We start from the raw sequence: 14,420 nt of genomic DNA, 5'->3' as shown, positions 1-14,420 counted from the left end.
AAGGAGTATGTTGTTTACTTGGTGCTAAGTGGGCATGGAGGTGGACCCCAGATGGCATTGCAGTCCTACTTGAGGTCGGCCATAGATGCGTTGATACCTCTGTGGACTCGGTTGGAATATGTGTCTCTTACCACACTCTTCAACAATCCACAGCAGCACTTAACACTGGTGTTATAAGACAGACATACCTTCGGCGGTAGTCACATCAAAATCGAACCACAAATCGAAGTGTTCTACCGCGCATCATGACAATAGAGATGAATTTACAAAGAGAAAATAAAGGGTGAGAGTTCAACTTTTTGGGGCGGTTGTACTAGTCGTGTAGGTGTGCTCAATACAGCTGTTATTTACAAAATAGGTGATGTGTTGTAATGTAATGAGTCTGATCGAAATATGATTTCGTTAGCCCCAAATGGATTTTGCTTTATTATATTTTGTTATCGTTTAAAATAGAATATTTTGTGTGAATAACACGATAGTATATAGAAAATGAGTGGTGTTGTAATATAAATAGTTTTTAATTTGTAATCTGTATATTATTTGTAGGTTATGATACTGGAAGAGTGTATTGTTATATTATTCACTATTATTAAATTAGTGTACATAGGTACGAGTAAGGACAATAAAACGAAAATACATGATATAAGAATTTACGCCTGCTTCTTCAGTCTGTTTGTATCTGTATATAAGTTTGTCTGAAGACATCTTAGTTAGTAATTAATTGACACCATTAGAATATTATACGGGGGAACCCTTTGAAGGTGGTAAAACATTTTGTGTACACGCCAAACTTATTTCTGCCTAATAACAGCAGTGTTCAGCGTTGCTGTGTTCCGGTTTTGAAGGTGATTAGGTAGAGATATTTAGCCGAGGCGTTCCAATTTATTCTTCAGGAGTAGTAACGCATCTCTGGCCGACCTCAGCTAGAAATATTATCTTATACCTATGGGGTTGATTACAGATGTCCTTATGTCCATAGCGGCATTGGTCATTTAGCATCAGGCATACAGTCCGTATGCTCATTTATATGGTTTATATTATAAAAAAAACATATTTTATTATAATAAGCTGTAGAATTGCATGTTGAAAATACTTTAAAACCTACGATCGATGTGTACGGAACCCTGTTTCAAAATTGGTGTTTTCAGTGCCCGGCTGAACACAAACGTCGTTACGGCCCGAACGCTGTTCCTCTCATATTTCAATATCCTACCAGACACAATGATATTTTCATACCTATACAATGTGTACATACGTAGTTGTTCATATGTTAAAATAGGATCGAAGTAAATAAATTTAATGTGTGTAATATTTTTATATATAATATACGTATTTTAAATGTAACATTTAAATATAAGAATAAATTGAACAAAAACGAAAATAAAAAATATTTTAAGGTAATTAAACAGTTAATTTGTCGTTTAAAAGAGTATTTCTAAAGCTAATATAATAAACACTCCCACATAATACAGTGTTTAATTAAATTGTGAGTTCATTAACCTAAATAAATTCTTTATTAAAATTAATTACCAAATTAATCCAACCTTCGGAAAATCGGATAACATGTTATAGAATGCTGTAAGCCACATAAACAAATATACATATATTAAACTAAATTAATTAAATTCACTAAACATTTCCATATTGGTAACTATACCTTCATTAGATAATTAATAGTCATATCTAATTTTCTACAATAAGTTAGGTAAGTGTTATGAAGTTAGGTAGTGCTACGCCGTCGCTACGAGCGTAGTCTGTGGCTACAAGCTGAGACATATACTGACGCTTAGTATAAAAATACATATGTTTGCATATCTAATTACTTATTGCGAACGAGTTTCGTCTATTGGGAGCTGGGACACCGTAGACCACATTTGACTACGTTATATGTAAAACCCTTGTAGTCCGACCATGGTGACACTATTGCCATGCCAGCCTATTTCTGCTGGGAGTTCTGTGATGTTTTTCTTATAATATTTTTTGGTAATTAGCCCAGAATAAGAAAAACCGTTTGGCCATTTGCGATAACATTATTCACGATAAGATTAGCCTTATTTGCGTGGAAATTTCGTCAAAATCAATCTAAGTCGTTTAAGTACGTAATAAGACAAACATGTTATAATATAATTACATTCATTGAAATTGATTACTGGTTTATTTCATCATCATCATCAACCCATTACTGTCCCACTGCTGGGCACGGATCTCCACACAGAATGAGAAGGATTAGGCCATAGTCCACCGCGCTGGCCAGGTTTTGGTAGACTTCACATACCTTTGAGACTTTGTTTTTTATAAATCTCTCAGGTATGCAGGTTTCCTCACTATTTTTTCCTTCGCCGTTTAAGCAAGTGATAATTAATTTCTCATACGCACATAAATTTGAAAAAATCAGAGGTGCGTGCCTGGGATTTGAACCTCGGACCGCTCGATCGAGAGGCCGCGTTTCTTAACCACTAGGCTATCACTGTTTTTTTATAAATATTGGGCAATTCCAATTCTACTTAAAATTACTACTACAAATTAAACGTAATTTATCTGTCCTTTATAGTCGATCGAACATCATTAAGTTCAAGGCACAAATAAACACGGAAGAGTGATAGATAGAGGGCAGAAAATTTTGGTTTTCTGACACACAAGGCGTAATTGCTTCGTATTCGATCTCTGTTAAATCACAAACTTGAATAAGGTCAGACCCTTTTATTCGTTATCATTGGTTGGATACTATTAAATAATTATTATGGTTGTAACAAATACTTATTATTCATTAAAGAATAAATTAACAGATAGACATGCGATACACCTGACGTTTATTTGTAACTCCAACCGTAAAAGAGGCACTAAATCCAATTAGTAGTCTTATGTTTTGCAGGTGGTAGAACCCTTTGTGGTTTGACTCCAGAGTCACCAATGTCGCATTTATTACTGTCAAATTAGTCTTAAGTGGTGCTAAGTTCTAGTTTGAAGATTTTGGAATGGAAGACAATGAGACATACTTATCCTTTCCAACTTCGGAATTACGGGTTCCAACGCATCAATTTCTGTAATAAGATTGTGCATCTACATGTAGTACAACGGTCGCGTTGATGCCTATGAGGAGATACGTCGTGTTAATCTTTTTCTCTTACCACATCTTTCAAACTACAATACAGTAGGGCTTAACAACTGACTGTTATACGGAAAAAATGAATGTTAGTGATTTCATACTTAAAATATAAAGCGTTCTACCACATTTAACGTTTAAGAACTATGTGAGAAAGTCTTATGTAAGTAAATAAAAAATATGATATTATGCTTATTCAATAAAATCTAAAAGTAAGTTAAGATTACTCCGACTTCAGCGTTTGCTACCCTTTTTTCTATGTAATGTAATACCACATCGCACAAAGCGGGCGCTGTATGGAGGAGGAAATAAAAACATCGTATCAATAGCGACATAAAGGCGAGCTTCGGATCGTGATGTACACGGTATAGAATTCTAAAGATATTGGATAAGATACGATAGTTTGGTTTTGTTAAGTTCAAATTATTCGTTGTTTTCTTCGTTACTGAAGGTGCTCGTTTTAGTAGGATGATCTGCCCAGTTACTGCCATGCCACCTTACGGCTTGTCTGCAACTATCACTGGGAGTCCCTTAATCTTTTTTATAGAAGTTTTTAAAGAAATTTATCGTGTAAATATGTGTGTCTGGTATTAGTAATGTATTACTAATTTCGGACCCAATCGATGCTGCGTATGGATTTCCCCTAAGAAATTAGGACAATTTGTTGTACTACTCACATGTGATCTGGGATATTCTATCACGTTGTTCCAGCGATGGATGTGATTAGTGATGGTCTTATAATAGCAATTTATAAAAGCAATGGATATCTTCACTATTAAACTGCGTCGACCCTTGCATTTTATATGTACCGCATGAATCGCATATTGTGAGTACCTGTTACACATTATAATTCCCCGATAACATTAGTCTAAAATTATATAAATCCTTATATTTTTTGCGTCTCTAAATATTAGCTTTTGTATCGCTCAATCACGTTACTTATTCGGGATGTTGATTCTCATCGGCGTTAAATAAAATTATTTCATTACTAACTTATTAGTTTGACATTGTACGCTCAATGTCATTTAAAGTGCCAATTTCAAGTAGATATCTTCAGACATATCCCGCAACTTCGATCCGATGTGTAGTGGTCCCGGCACACAAGAGCCTTTTATTATATGGCGCGGGGCGACACTCGCCATTCTATTCGGCCGCATTTGCGATATTTTGTTTGCCACTCAATCTTATAGTTTTCGAAGTATTATATTTGTGCTGAGAATATTTTCTTTTATGTCAGATTTGTGTATGCAAAATGGGGTTTTATAATAGAATTGCTTTAGAGTTTATCGATGAGATTGATATGTGTAGTAGATATAAAGTTTTATGACAGCTAAAGTAAAATATGGAACTTAATTTATTTTGCAGTTCCTATGTATGTTCCTATATTGGTACGAATGTACACTGTAAAAATAAAAATGTCTATCAGATTGCGGTATTTTTTAAAACTGTGAATTTACCTCGATTGATTTTAGAAGCGTTGGCACCATTGGGTCAAGTGTATTATGTTCCATTTTTTTTTATGGTATTACATTTCCCTCTATTGGTGTCCACCCAAATCCTTCCTACCTACTACACTTACGTATACGATACTAGGCAACGTCGCTAAATTATTAGAAATTATAAATATATCAGGTCATTTTTCGAATGAAAATCCTATAGTTCTTTTTTTCAAAATATAGGATGCTTCATCACAGTCTCACCTTGATACCTATGTGTGGAAATACAATTTATATAGATAAACATAAACACTATAAATACCTACACACAGACAGACCAGTCACACGGCCACGATTTGGAACATAAACTAAGGCTTGGAACGCGCAATAACAATAAGTTAGGACTTACGGTCGGTTTTATACTATCCTACTTTTACAACGTCACGACTAGCTTAGATTGTACTTTAATGTACGATCGTAAAGAAGTGAGGTTCTCTAATGTGAAAGTTTGCTTTATGTATTACCTGTTTGTAAAGCAGCTTGCACTATTTACATAATATTGCAGGCTCTTTACAATCATCTGCTACAAAATACATTATCTACTCATCTGTGTTCATAACCTGAGAGTTAAATAAAAACCAGCCTTAATCATGGCCTTAATCCCTGTCAATCTGAGAGGAGACGCGTTCCTATCAGTGGAACAGCAATGTGTTAACGACATTATTAATAATTCTTGCGATATACCTAAGATTAAACATATTTATGCCAATCTGTAAATATCAGTATAGGGTGGACCATCGCACCAGAGCATCGGCCCGCATTTTTCTTTTCACACAGACCGGAACGTATACGCTTGGAATTGTCCAGATCGGAGCCGCCAACTATTTCACATAGACCGGCTGGTAAAGATCTGAAAGCGGGTGCGCTCGCAATCGGAGCCGATCGTCTGCACGAGCGACAGAGAGCGTGTCTTTATATTATTTCACACGAAGCGCGTTCAATTTTTCTTAATGTCAAAAGAAGTGCACATGCAAAAATAAACCTTAATACAACTACTCAAAACTCTGTTTTCAACGTGATAAAAATCTGCTCTCCTCTCCGACCCGGTCTGTGTGAACGGACCCTTAGTGCATTGTTGTATTTCTATTCTTTCAACAAATGTTTAATAAATGTTTTCATAAGACATCTAAAAATACAGCTACGTACAGTCGGACACGTATGATTGTTAAATGGTTTACATTAAAATAAATATTTAAAATATTGATATTTATATTTTTATCACAGTCAAAATTACCGTTATGCAAGAGAAGCATAAAATATTTTCCTAAGCAAGCAATTTAAAGCATAAGTTCGTTTCCTTTTGCCAAATAGTCGTGTCGTGAGGTGTAAACAAATTTGACACCTCCCTCGCGACTTCGTTCACTGCGGGCTCTTTTTGTGTTCCCCATTATAGCTTATTTTCATAAATATGACGGCTTAAATGCCCCCTTTATGTCCGCCGTGATTTACAAGTGCAAGTATAGGCTTTGCGAGTTTCCAGACGCGTAAAATTTGCTTTATCATTCGCTCTCAGTCTCGTTGAATAACTCACTGAATGGTTTGCGGTGGACCGTTAAACGATTTCGTTCTTTTGTTTGTGATTTATTTTTATTTGTTTTTTGATGAAAACTTTAAGTACAAAAGAACCATAGACTTACAACTTTTCGCTACGCTATGTATCTATGAAAAGAACACTTTATTATTCCTAGTTTTTCTTTATTTATCAATCGATGCTATTTTTCGATGACAGAAATGATTAGTCGACGTCGATCGTCCCTGCTCGCATCCTTCTGTGACGCCTTCGACGGTTTAATCATCGATCGGTTGACGATCATAGTTTTATCGAACGGCCTTCCTCGAAAAGCCAGTGATGTTTTCTGTTTGATATGAGCAGTGTTAAATGCTGCAATTGTCCGCTTTTTTAGTGTGGTCAGGGACATAAACTTATATCCAGTCCAACTTAGTCGTAGTAGTAGTAGTAGTTTCCAGACGCGTAAAATTTGCTTTATCATTCGCTCTCAGTCTCGTTGAATAACTCACTGAATGGTTTGCGGTGGACCGTTAAACGATTTCGTTCTTTTGTTTGTGATTTATTTTTATTTGTTTTTTGATGAAAACTTTAAGTACAAAAGAACCATAGACTTAGAACTTTTCGCTACGCTATGTATCTATGAAAAGAACACTTTATTATTCCTAGTTTTTCTTTATTTTATACGAACAAAATAAACAAATACAAAATAAAATATAGACATATTTTCTAAAACAGATAAAATAAACAAGAGATAGACAAAGATATATTATGTTCATACATAAATTCCCAATTAATTTAGTGTATACATGTGTAAAAACATACATTCATATTTAAAATTTTAAATTAGTACTTCTCAACCGTACGGTCTCTACTGTATAGATTGACTCTATTGTAAAGATATCAATCTAGTTGTAGCTAGTGTCATCTAGTGGATATTATAAGTAATATTAATTGAGACAGCGCCATCTAGTGAAATGGTGAATGTGAATTGTAGCGGTAGGTGTCGCTAGAACGTCACAAACGAGCCAGCGAGCCAAAAGTCCAATATAGTCTACTAGTATACGACCCTACCACGTAGTTTTACCAATTGTGAATAGATGGCGCTGTAATAATAAAAGTGGAGAACCGCAAAGTTGTTAGCTGTTTAATGAAGGGTATATTTTGTGACAACAATTTTAAGAAATGTTGATTTATTTACAGCAATTGACCAGATAATAATCTTATGTGATGTCAGTTTAGAGCGAATAAATTTCAAAACGAATCTTCATTAGTGTATCTACCTGATTGTCGCGTCGCATTCATTATTAAAAGCTTATTTACCCTTATAATTTTTAATTACCACAATCTTTTAATTAAATTGCGATTAATACGTAAACACTATAGTAACAACAAACCTCATAGTAGTGATACTTATGAATTATTCTGATTGTAGGATTTATTTGCAAAACAATTTATCAAACACACCTCGCCCGTTTAGCTACCAAGCCTAGATCGGCCATCACTATTCAATTCAGCAAATCGACCCATTGAGCCATTGGACTCAATGGCATTGTGCAGAAAGATTAAGCCACACCTCAGTCGATGGTAAGCCTACCACCATCAGGGCTGCCAAGACGAAAAACTTAAGTAAGAGTTAATTTTATAATCTCATTTCTTATTTGATAGTTGTATGGACTCTTATGGTTTTAGTACACGATAGGAAATGAGTGTTTAGTTTAGTTTAGTTATCCTTTGCCACAGTTGTATCAGTGTTTGTTGTTAAGTCAACTCGAAATACCAGGAAACATATCGAAAACGTGTTGCTGCTATGTCGCAATCGTAATATATTTTTATTTGCACAATTCGGTATACCTGATACAAACTGGTATAAAATCATCTATTAAAAAACTACATTAATATGAATATGTAATACTTAATAAGTGAATTTATTGTTTATTTTTTAAAAAATATATTATTTTATAATACCATGCAATACAAAGTATACCACTATTTTGTAACCCTCTTCGCCAACGTCCATACTACGTTGAATACACCGGTTCTCGTCCGATCACCGAAGTTAAGCAACGTCGGGCGCGTTCAGTACTTGGATGGGTGACCGCCTGGGAACACCGCGTGATGTTGGCTTTTTGTTTTTTTATTGTTGTCGAATCATATGTTACTACATTTTTTACGCTTAAGTATTTTAAAAATTAGCAATACAGTAATACCCCGACTTACGCGAATTCGGAGTTACGCGATTTTCAAATGTCGTGGATTCTCCTATGGTTTGGGTGTCCCGCAATTCCCGATTATAAAAAATAAGCTTACTAACCCTACAATTATTCATGTAAACATATATATTTGTTGTGCGAAGGAACACATTCGAAATCATACCATACGATGGTATGTACATGCATACCCCGACTTACGCGAATTCGACTTACGCGGTTATCACTCGGTCCCACCAATCGTGTAAGTCCGAGGTATTACTGTATTTGAAAAATATATATATATATATATACGCATAAATGCATAATACGTATAAATGCATAGTAATTACGCTGGTAAGTTTTTCTTACTGACATAGATTATATTTACCAATCCGCCTTAAGAAAAAAGTGGTTTAGTTTCTCCAATTTCAGGGAGAGATCGCTGTACATTAGTGGAGCATTAAAAGGGTTACAGCCAAAAACTTAGGTACATTGAAAACTTCGTTTTTTGTGACAACAATATTGATTTAATAATAAATTAAGGTACAATTCTCACAACCCTACTAAGAATGGACAATACGTGCCCTAATCTACATTACAATTGCGAAATGAACGATAGGACTGATAATAGCGGTTTTAAAACGATGGAGTTACGCGAAACCAATGATTTTATCCGCCCATAACTTTACTGTTTAAGTATTTATTATACCTGTTATTATAAAGGCGAAAATATTTTATAATGACGAAGGGCTTAATCGAAATAAATCTAGGTATACGAGTAAACCTACTTCAAGGTGCACACAAACCATTCGGTCGATCGTCGATCTATGGTAAAATCGATCTTCAGTTGTTACTTTATAAGCACATCCATCAATCGATGCTATTTTTTGATGATAGAAATGATTAGTCGACGTCGATCGTCCCTGCTCGCATCCTTCTGTGACGCCTTCGACGGTTTAATCATCGATCGGTTGACGATCATAGTTTTATCGAACGGCATTCCTCGAAAAGGCAGTGATGTTTTCTGTTTGATAAGAGCAGTGTTAATTGCTGCAATTGTCCGCTTTTGTAGTGTGGTAAGGGACATATACTTATATCCAGTCCAACTTAGTCGTAGTAGTAGTAGTAGTAGTAGTAGTGAGGCGTAGTATCACCTCTGGGGCACGAATTTCATCGTATCTGAAATTAATTATAGATGTCTATGGGCGGCAGTAGCCACCTTTCATCAGGTGGACTGCATGCTCGTTTATAAGTTTAATATTATAAAAAAGCTATCACATCAATTGTACGACGTCAATCATATATTACACGATTTTTAAGGACTTAATTAATTTTGCTATTTTTGATTGTCACTTCAAATGTTCTTAAAGAATTTAAACTGTACTCTTAAAATACCTTACCTTGTCAGAGCGTACAGAATCTTGTTAATAGTTCATTGCGCAGGCGCGCCTCGGACAAAACATACAGCAGTATCATTTGACAATTTGAGAGCAATCAATGCATTGTCGCCGCTCTTTATTCAACTCCAGATAATACATGGAAAATTGTCATTCCTATTGTGACCGGACCATTGTTGGTCTAATGACAGCGTTCAGATTTAGTCGGCTACGAAACCGGTCATCAGTGTCAGCCTGGTCGTGGGCCTGGTCGTTTCAAACTTGAAGTCGATCTGTTTAACTGATAAATCAGCACTGATACGTTTGTTAATTCTTCTCGACGATAAGTTCATGACAAGATAAATAAAAGAAAATTAAAGTAAGATAAAAGTGAAAATGTTGAAGTGCCTGTGGAGCAATATAAAAAAGTAGTGAGTTAATTTATCTAATCCTATGACTAAACGAAAATGACGCGATCATAGAAAAAAAACCCTTTATATATTTTAAACATATTCAAATAATTTCATCTATGGCTTATCCGATAGAGACGTCACCAACAAAATCGGTCCCTAGATTACCAAGAAACACAAATCCGTATCACATAAAGAGACCGATGAATGCCTTCATGGTGTGGTCGCGGCTGCAGCGGAAGAAGATCTCCATGATGAATCCAAAGTTGCACAACTCGGAGATATCTAAACGTCTGGGCATAGAATGGAAGAGTTTGGATGAAGCAGAGAAACGCCCCTTCATTGACGAAGCCAAGCGGCTGAGACTCAAACATATGAACGACTACCCAGACTACAAATATCGACCACGTCGGAAGAACAGGCTTGATTCAAGTGCGTTCTCCAATCCTGCGTTGTACACGACAAGAGATACGTTTGTGGAGATCGAGCCGAGACCGGAGTCAGCTTACCAGATACCCGTGAATTACTCTGAACATCAGTTTATGTACAACAACATGATAAGTTACACAGTGCCAACGATTTCACAAGCCCCGTTTGTTCCAGCGATGAGGCCCAAGGAGGAGCCGCTTCCGAGTCTTGATTTAAGGCCTCTGCCATCCATAGAGAGCATCTCGCCGAGACCTTTCGCAGTGGTAAACCAGCAAATGATGGTGAAGGCCTATCAAGATCTGCATTATGTTCCCGGTGACGTTGCGAGGATATCCTACCATTATCCATTTGGTGTTCAATAGATGTCTTCGTAGAATAGCAATTGAAACAGATGTGTTTTGCAATGTATAGTCAAATAAATAGAATGGATAAAACTGACACAAGCTTTTATTAAATCTGTCATATATTACAATAAAATTTTGCATAATGTGCTGTGAATTGTAGGTAATGTTTAAAATTAAATGAGTGTTTGGAACTTATAAATTCAAAATATTTTATCTCAGCTTCCTATTGAATATTAATGTATAAAATCGTAATGAAATCGGAATAGCTTTGAGGCACATCTTTTATTATAACGAAATGTAATAAGAAACATTCTAACGATATTTAGGATACCCAAATTTTAAAATATGATCAATTAGATACTAATCATCTTTGTTTGTTCAATTGAAATAACACTGAACATACAGTCCTGCGGTAAGTGATTTTTGATTCAAACACATCTGTTATCCACCCCAAGTAGTACTAACGCTTTACCTAAGGTCGACATTGCTACCTAATGCATTGTTATGCCTGAGAAATTAGTTGAAGCGCTGTGTATCTTTATCTCCACCTACTTTATCAATAATAGAACACTTTTAGGGTCCAAGCTTAGATGATCAGAAAAACCTTGTTCATTCGAAGTAAAGACATAACTATCAGTTGCAACTCGTTAACCATTTAGACAGTTTAAGATTGCGATCCATTATCTGATATCCCTTCAGGCATTGTGTTTAAATAATGCAATCTGCGCTCAAATCGGGCTCTTCCGGAGGGAACAAAATATTTTCCATGCGAACTCTGTCATTTCCGAAGACGATCGCTGCATGAGTCGGTGGAATCCATGCCTACTCAAATATAATTATAGCTGAGGTACTGTCTGTACATTTCACATATTTTAGGTAATTTGTTTTAATGAGAACCTTACCGAAATGTTTTTCGTTTGCAATTTTTCAGAAAGTTAATCATGAAGAAATAGTGGAGTGAACTTTATAGCAGTTGTGTATAAAATTTAATTAGCGAAAATCTGTGGTCTTTTAATTGTACTTTAAGTTTACATCACAATTAATTTATTATCATAAGAATTAAAGTTTTTATTTCTGTTGTTGTATTGGTGGTTATAGATGCATTTAAGTAAAATGAGAAATATTCATATCCAAATTTAAATAACTAGTTTTATTTGATCACTATTCAATTACTTTGGGTAAATTCGGACTGTGATATACTCGTATGTACCTAATTGTTAAAAGATTTGATGATTGTCCTTATAATTTGGAGTCAACATCAAATCCTTTGCTGGTCCAGTCCAGACTAACAATGTTTATTTTACTCACGCAAAATTACAGACATAGTCGCGGGCACCAACCTAGTAGTGAATACGTCGGAAGTTGAGCAGAAATAATGTACGCGTGATGACGAGGCTGTTTCCACAGATTGATGGTGGCATCTTGTAATTGATTGAATGATGCTGAAAGGGTGTCTGTTTGTACAAGGGACAATATTTTTCTGTTTGTGCTCGGTAGCGGAAAATTATTGAAATTTTATTTCACGACTCCCACAATGGATGTCACACGGTATGATCCTTACATTTCTGAGTATATGGTCTTGGTTTCGATTTCCAGTCTGTCACATAGGTATCAAAAACAATCCTTTTTTCTAGGGAGACTTAGAGAGCATAAGCCAGCACGTTGCTCCAGTGTGGATTTATGTGTCGTATGGTATTGTATTTGTAAATGACCAAACAATCTTAAGGCTAAAGGGTATTTTTTGTTACTCAATAAACTATATCCAAGTTTTCACAGCAGGAGCTTATTTACCAGTGAATAAAGAACAAGTAAGTTTCTATTTAATAAAATTGAATAGTCATAAAAGTAGATTACGCATAACTTTTGTACTTACAGAAATTTCGTTACACTAAGAAGGATTTTTTGTAAATCATTGTTGTGATGTTTTATGTAAAGAAATTGTTAGGTAACTTGTAACATTTTGAAGTGAAGGTGAAATTACTTACGTATACTTGTCTTTGCTTACCGAGTTTAACTTCATTACTTACGTGAGTTACGAATAAACCGAAATTGGTAATTAACAAAATTAGATTAATCTTTGCACGTAACTACAGACGATTCAGAACACCAGAGATTAGAGGGAAAGCTTAATTAACGAGTTTATTAATTGAAGAAGCCCCAAAATGGCGTTATTGGCGGAAAGTTTGTAATAAGCTTTATAGTTTTGTTATTTGTACATCTATATGTATCCCTTTTAATAATTGGGGTGTAATTTAGTGGGAAGCTTGTTCTAATTACAATATTTCGCACTCAATTAAATTGTTTTTGCTTTAAACGTAAACAACACGTAGACGTAGTAATCAAATAGACATCAAATATTTTGATAAGCTATGACTCTACATCTTAGATATTTAAACCAACTAATTATCTAAGGTCTACTTTAACATTCAGACTCGATTTCAGACACAAGCAGAATCCGACTTGTGTCTCAAATCGAGGACTCTCTGGAGCAAGTCTCAACATGGGGTCGACTTAACCTTGTTGAGTTTAACCCTACGAAAACACAAGTCTGCGCGTTTACCGCTAAATAAACCCCATTCGTCATAGCGCCACGGTTCCAAGGTATCCCGCTCACCATTGGTAAAAGTGTGGATCCTGGGAGTTGACATATCGTGTGACGTGCAGTACCGGGGTCATTTGGATGTTAAGGCGAAGTTGGCATCAAGAAAACTGGGCGTCTTGAACAGAGCGAAGCGGTACTTCAGCGCGGGGCAACTCCTTCTGCTTTATAAGGCGCAAGTGAGACCCCACATGGACGACTCGACTCCGGCGGCACCACCGCCACACCTATTTCTACCTAATAACTGCAGTGTTAGGTGCTGCTGTGTTCCGGTTTGAAGGGTGTGGTAAGGGAGAAAGACTTTTCCGAGGCATTCCAGCTTAGTCCTCAGGGGTAGCGGCGCATCTGTGGCCGACCTCAGGTAGAAATAGCTAATCCTATCTGGGGTTTATTACAGATGTCCATGGGCGGCAGTAGCCACTTACCATCAGGTGGACTGCATGCTCGTCTGCTACTCTTATATTATAAAAAAAAACATGTATGGGCAAATACGTAAACAAATACCAAAGCAGTCGTAGGTATTTGTTAAAACGCAAAGACTCATGGTAAGGGTACAGATGTTGGCCACTACAAACCGTGGAAGTCGGCTATCTATAGAAGACTATAGAAGTATTATAAAGGATAGCATTCATTGTTATCATATGCGGTCGGCCACGGATGCTTTGCCTACTAGCAATGTCTCATATAAATGTGTCTGACCATACCCATTAAACTTAAATACAGTAACAGTTAATATTGCCGTTATAAATTACAAATAATGGGAGTGCACCCTTAGTCGAATCGAAACGGGTAGGTAGCTTTAAAGTTACATTTAATTAAAATTTACAAACATTTTAATTATTCTTACAATTTTGGTGGTTTATATATCTTTTAAAATTACGCGCTTTTGTACCTTACGAGTAAGTTGACTGAAATTTAATTTCAACCTCGCATGTCTCCTTTTTATTTTTTAAAGGGTGTTAGT

The 14,420-nt window shown here is 35.8% G+C and overlaps 1 protein-coding gene and 1 non-coding gene across 2 annotated transcripts; both read left to right on the top strand.

The window, feature by feature from the left end:
- The first annotated feature begins 8,114 nt into the window (after positions 1-8,114).
- Positions 8,115-8,233, top strand: LOC140748392 (5S ribosomal RNA). The gene has a single exon (XR_012102948.1). It is a non-coding gene; the product is annotated as a 5S ribosomal RNA (ribosomal RNA).
- Positions 8,234-9,918: 1,685 nt separating this feature from the next.
- Positions 9,919-11,075, top strand: SoxB3 (sex-determining region Y protein-like). Its single transcript, XM_073080984.1, has one exon. The coding sequence runs from the start codon at positions 10,204-10,206 to the stop codon at positions 10,873-10,875; it is 672 nt and encodes a 223-aa protein (XP_072937085.1). The 5' UTR covers positions 9,919-10,203; the 3' UTR covers positions 10,876-11,075.
- The last annotated feature ends 3,345 nt before the right edge of the window (positions 11,076-14,420 follow it).

The sequence above is a fragment of the Epargyreus clarus genome, unplaced genomic scaffold (genome assembly GCF_041222505.1).
Source record: "Epargyreus clarus isolate Ecla_fem2 unplaced genomic scaffold, WU_Ecla_fem_2.2 ptg000015l, whole genome shotgun sequence".
NCBI classification, from domain to species: Eukaryota; Metazoa; Arthropoda; class Insecta; order Lepidoptera; family Hesperiidae; genus Epargyreus; species Epargyreus clarus.
Note: the sequence above shows the minus strand (reverse complement) of the source record. Positions and strands in the feature narration are given on the sequence as shown.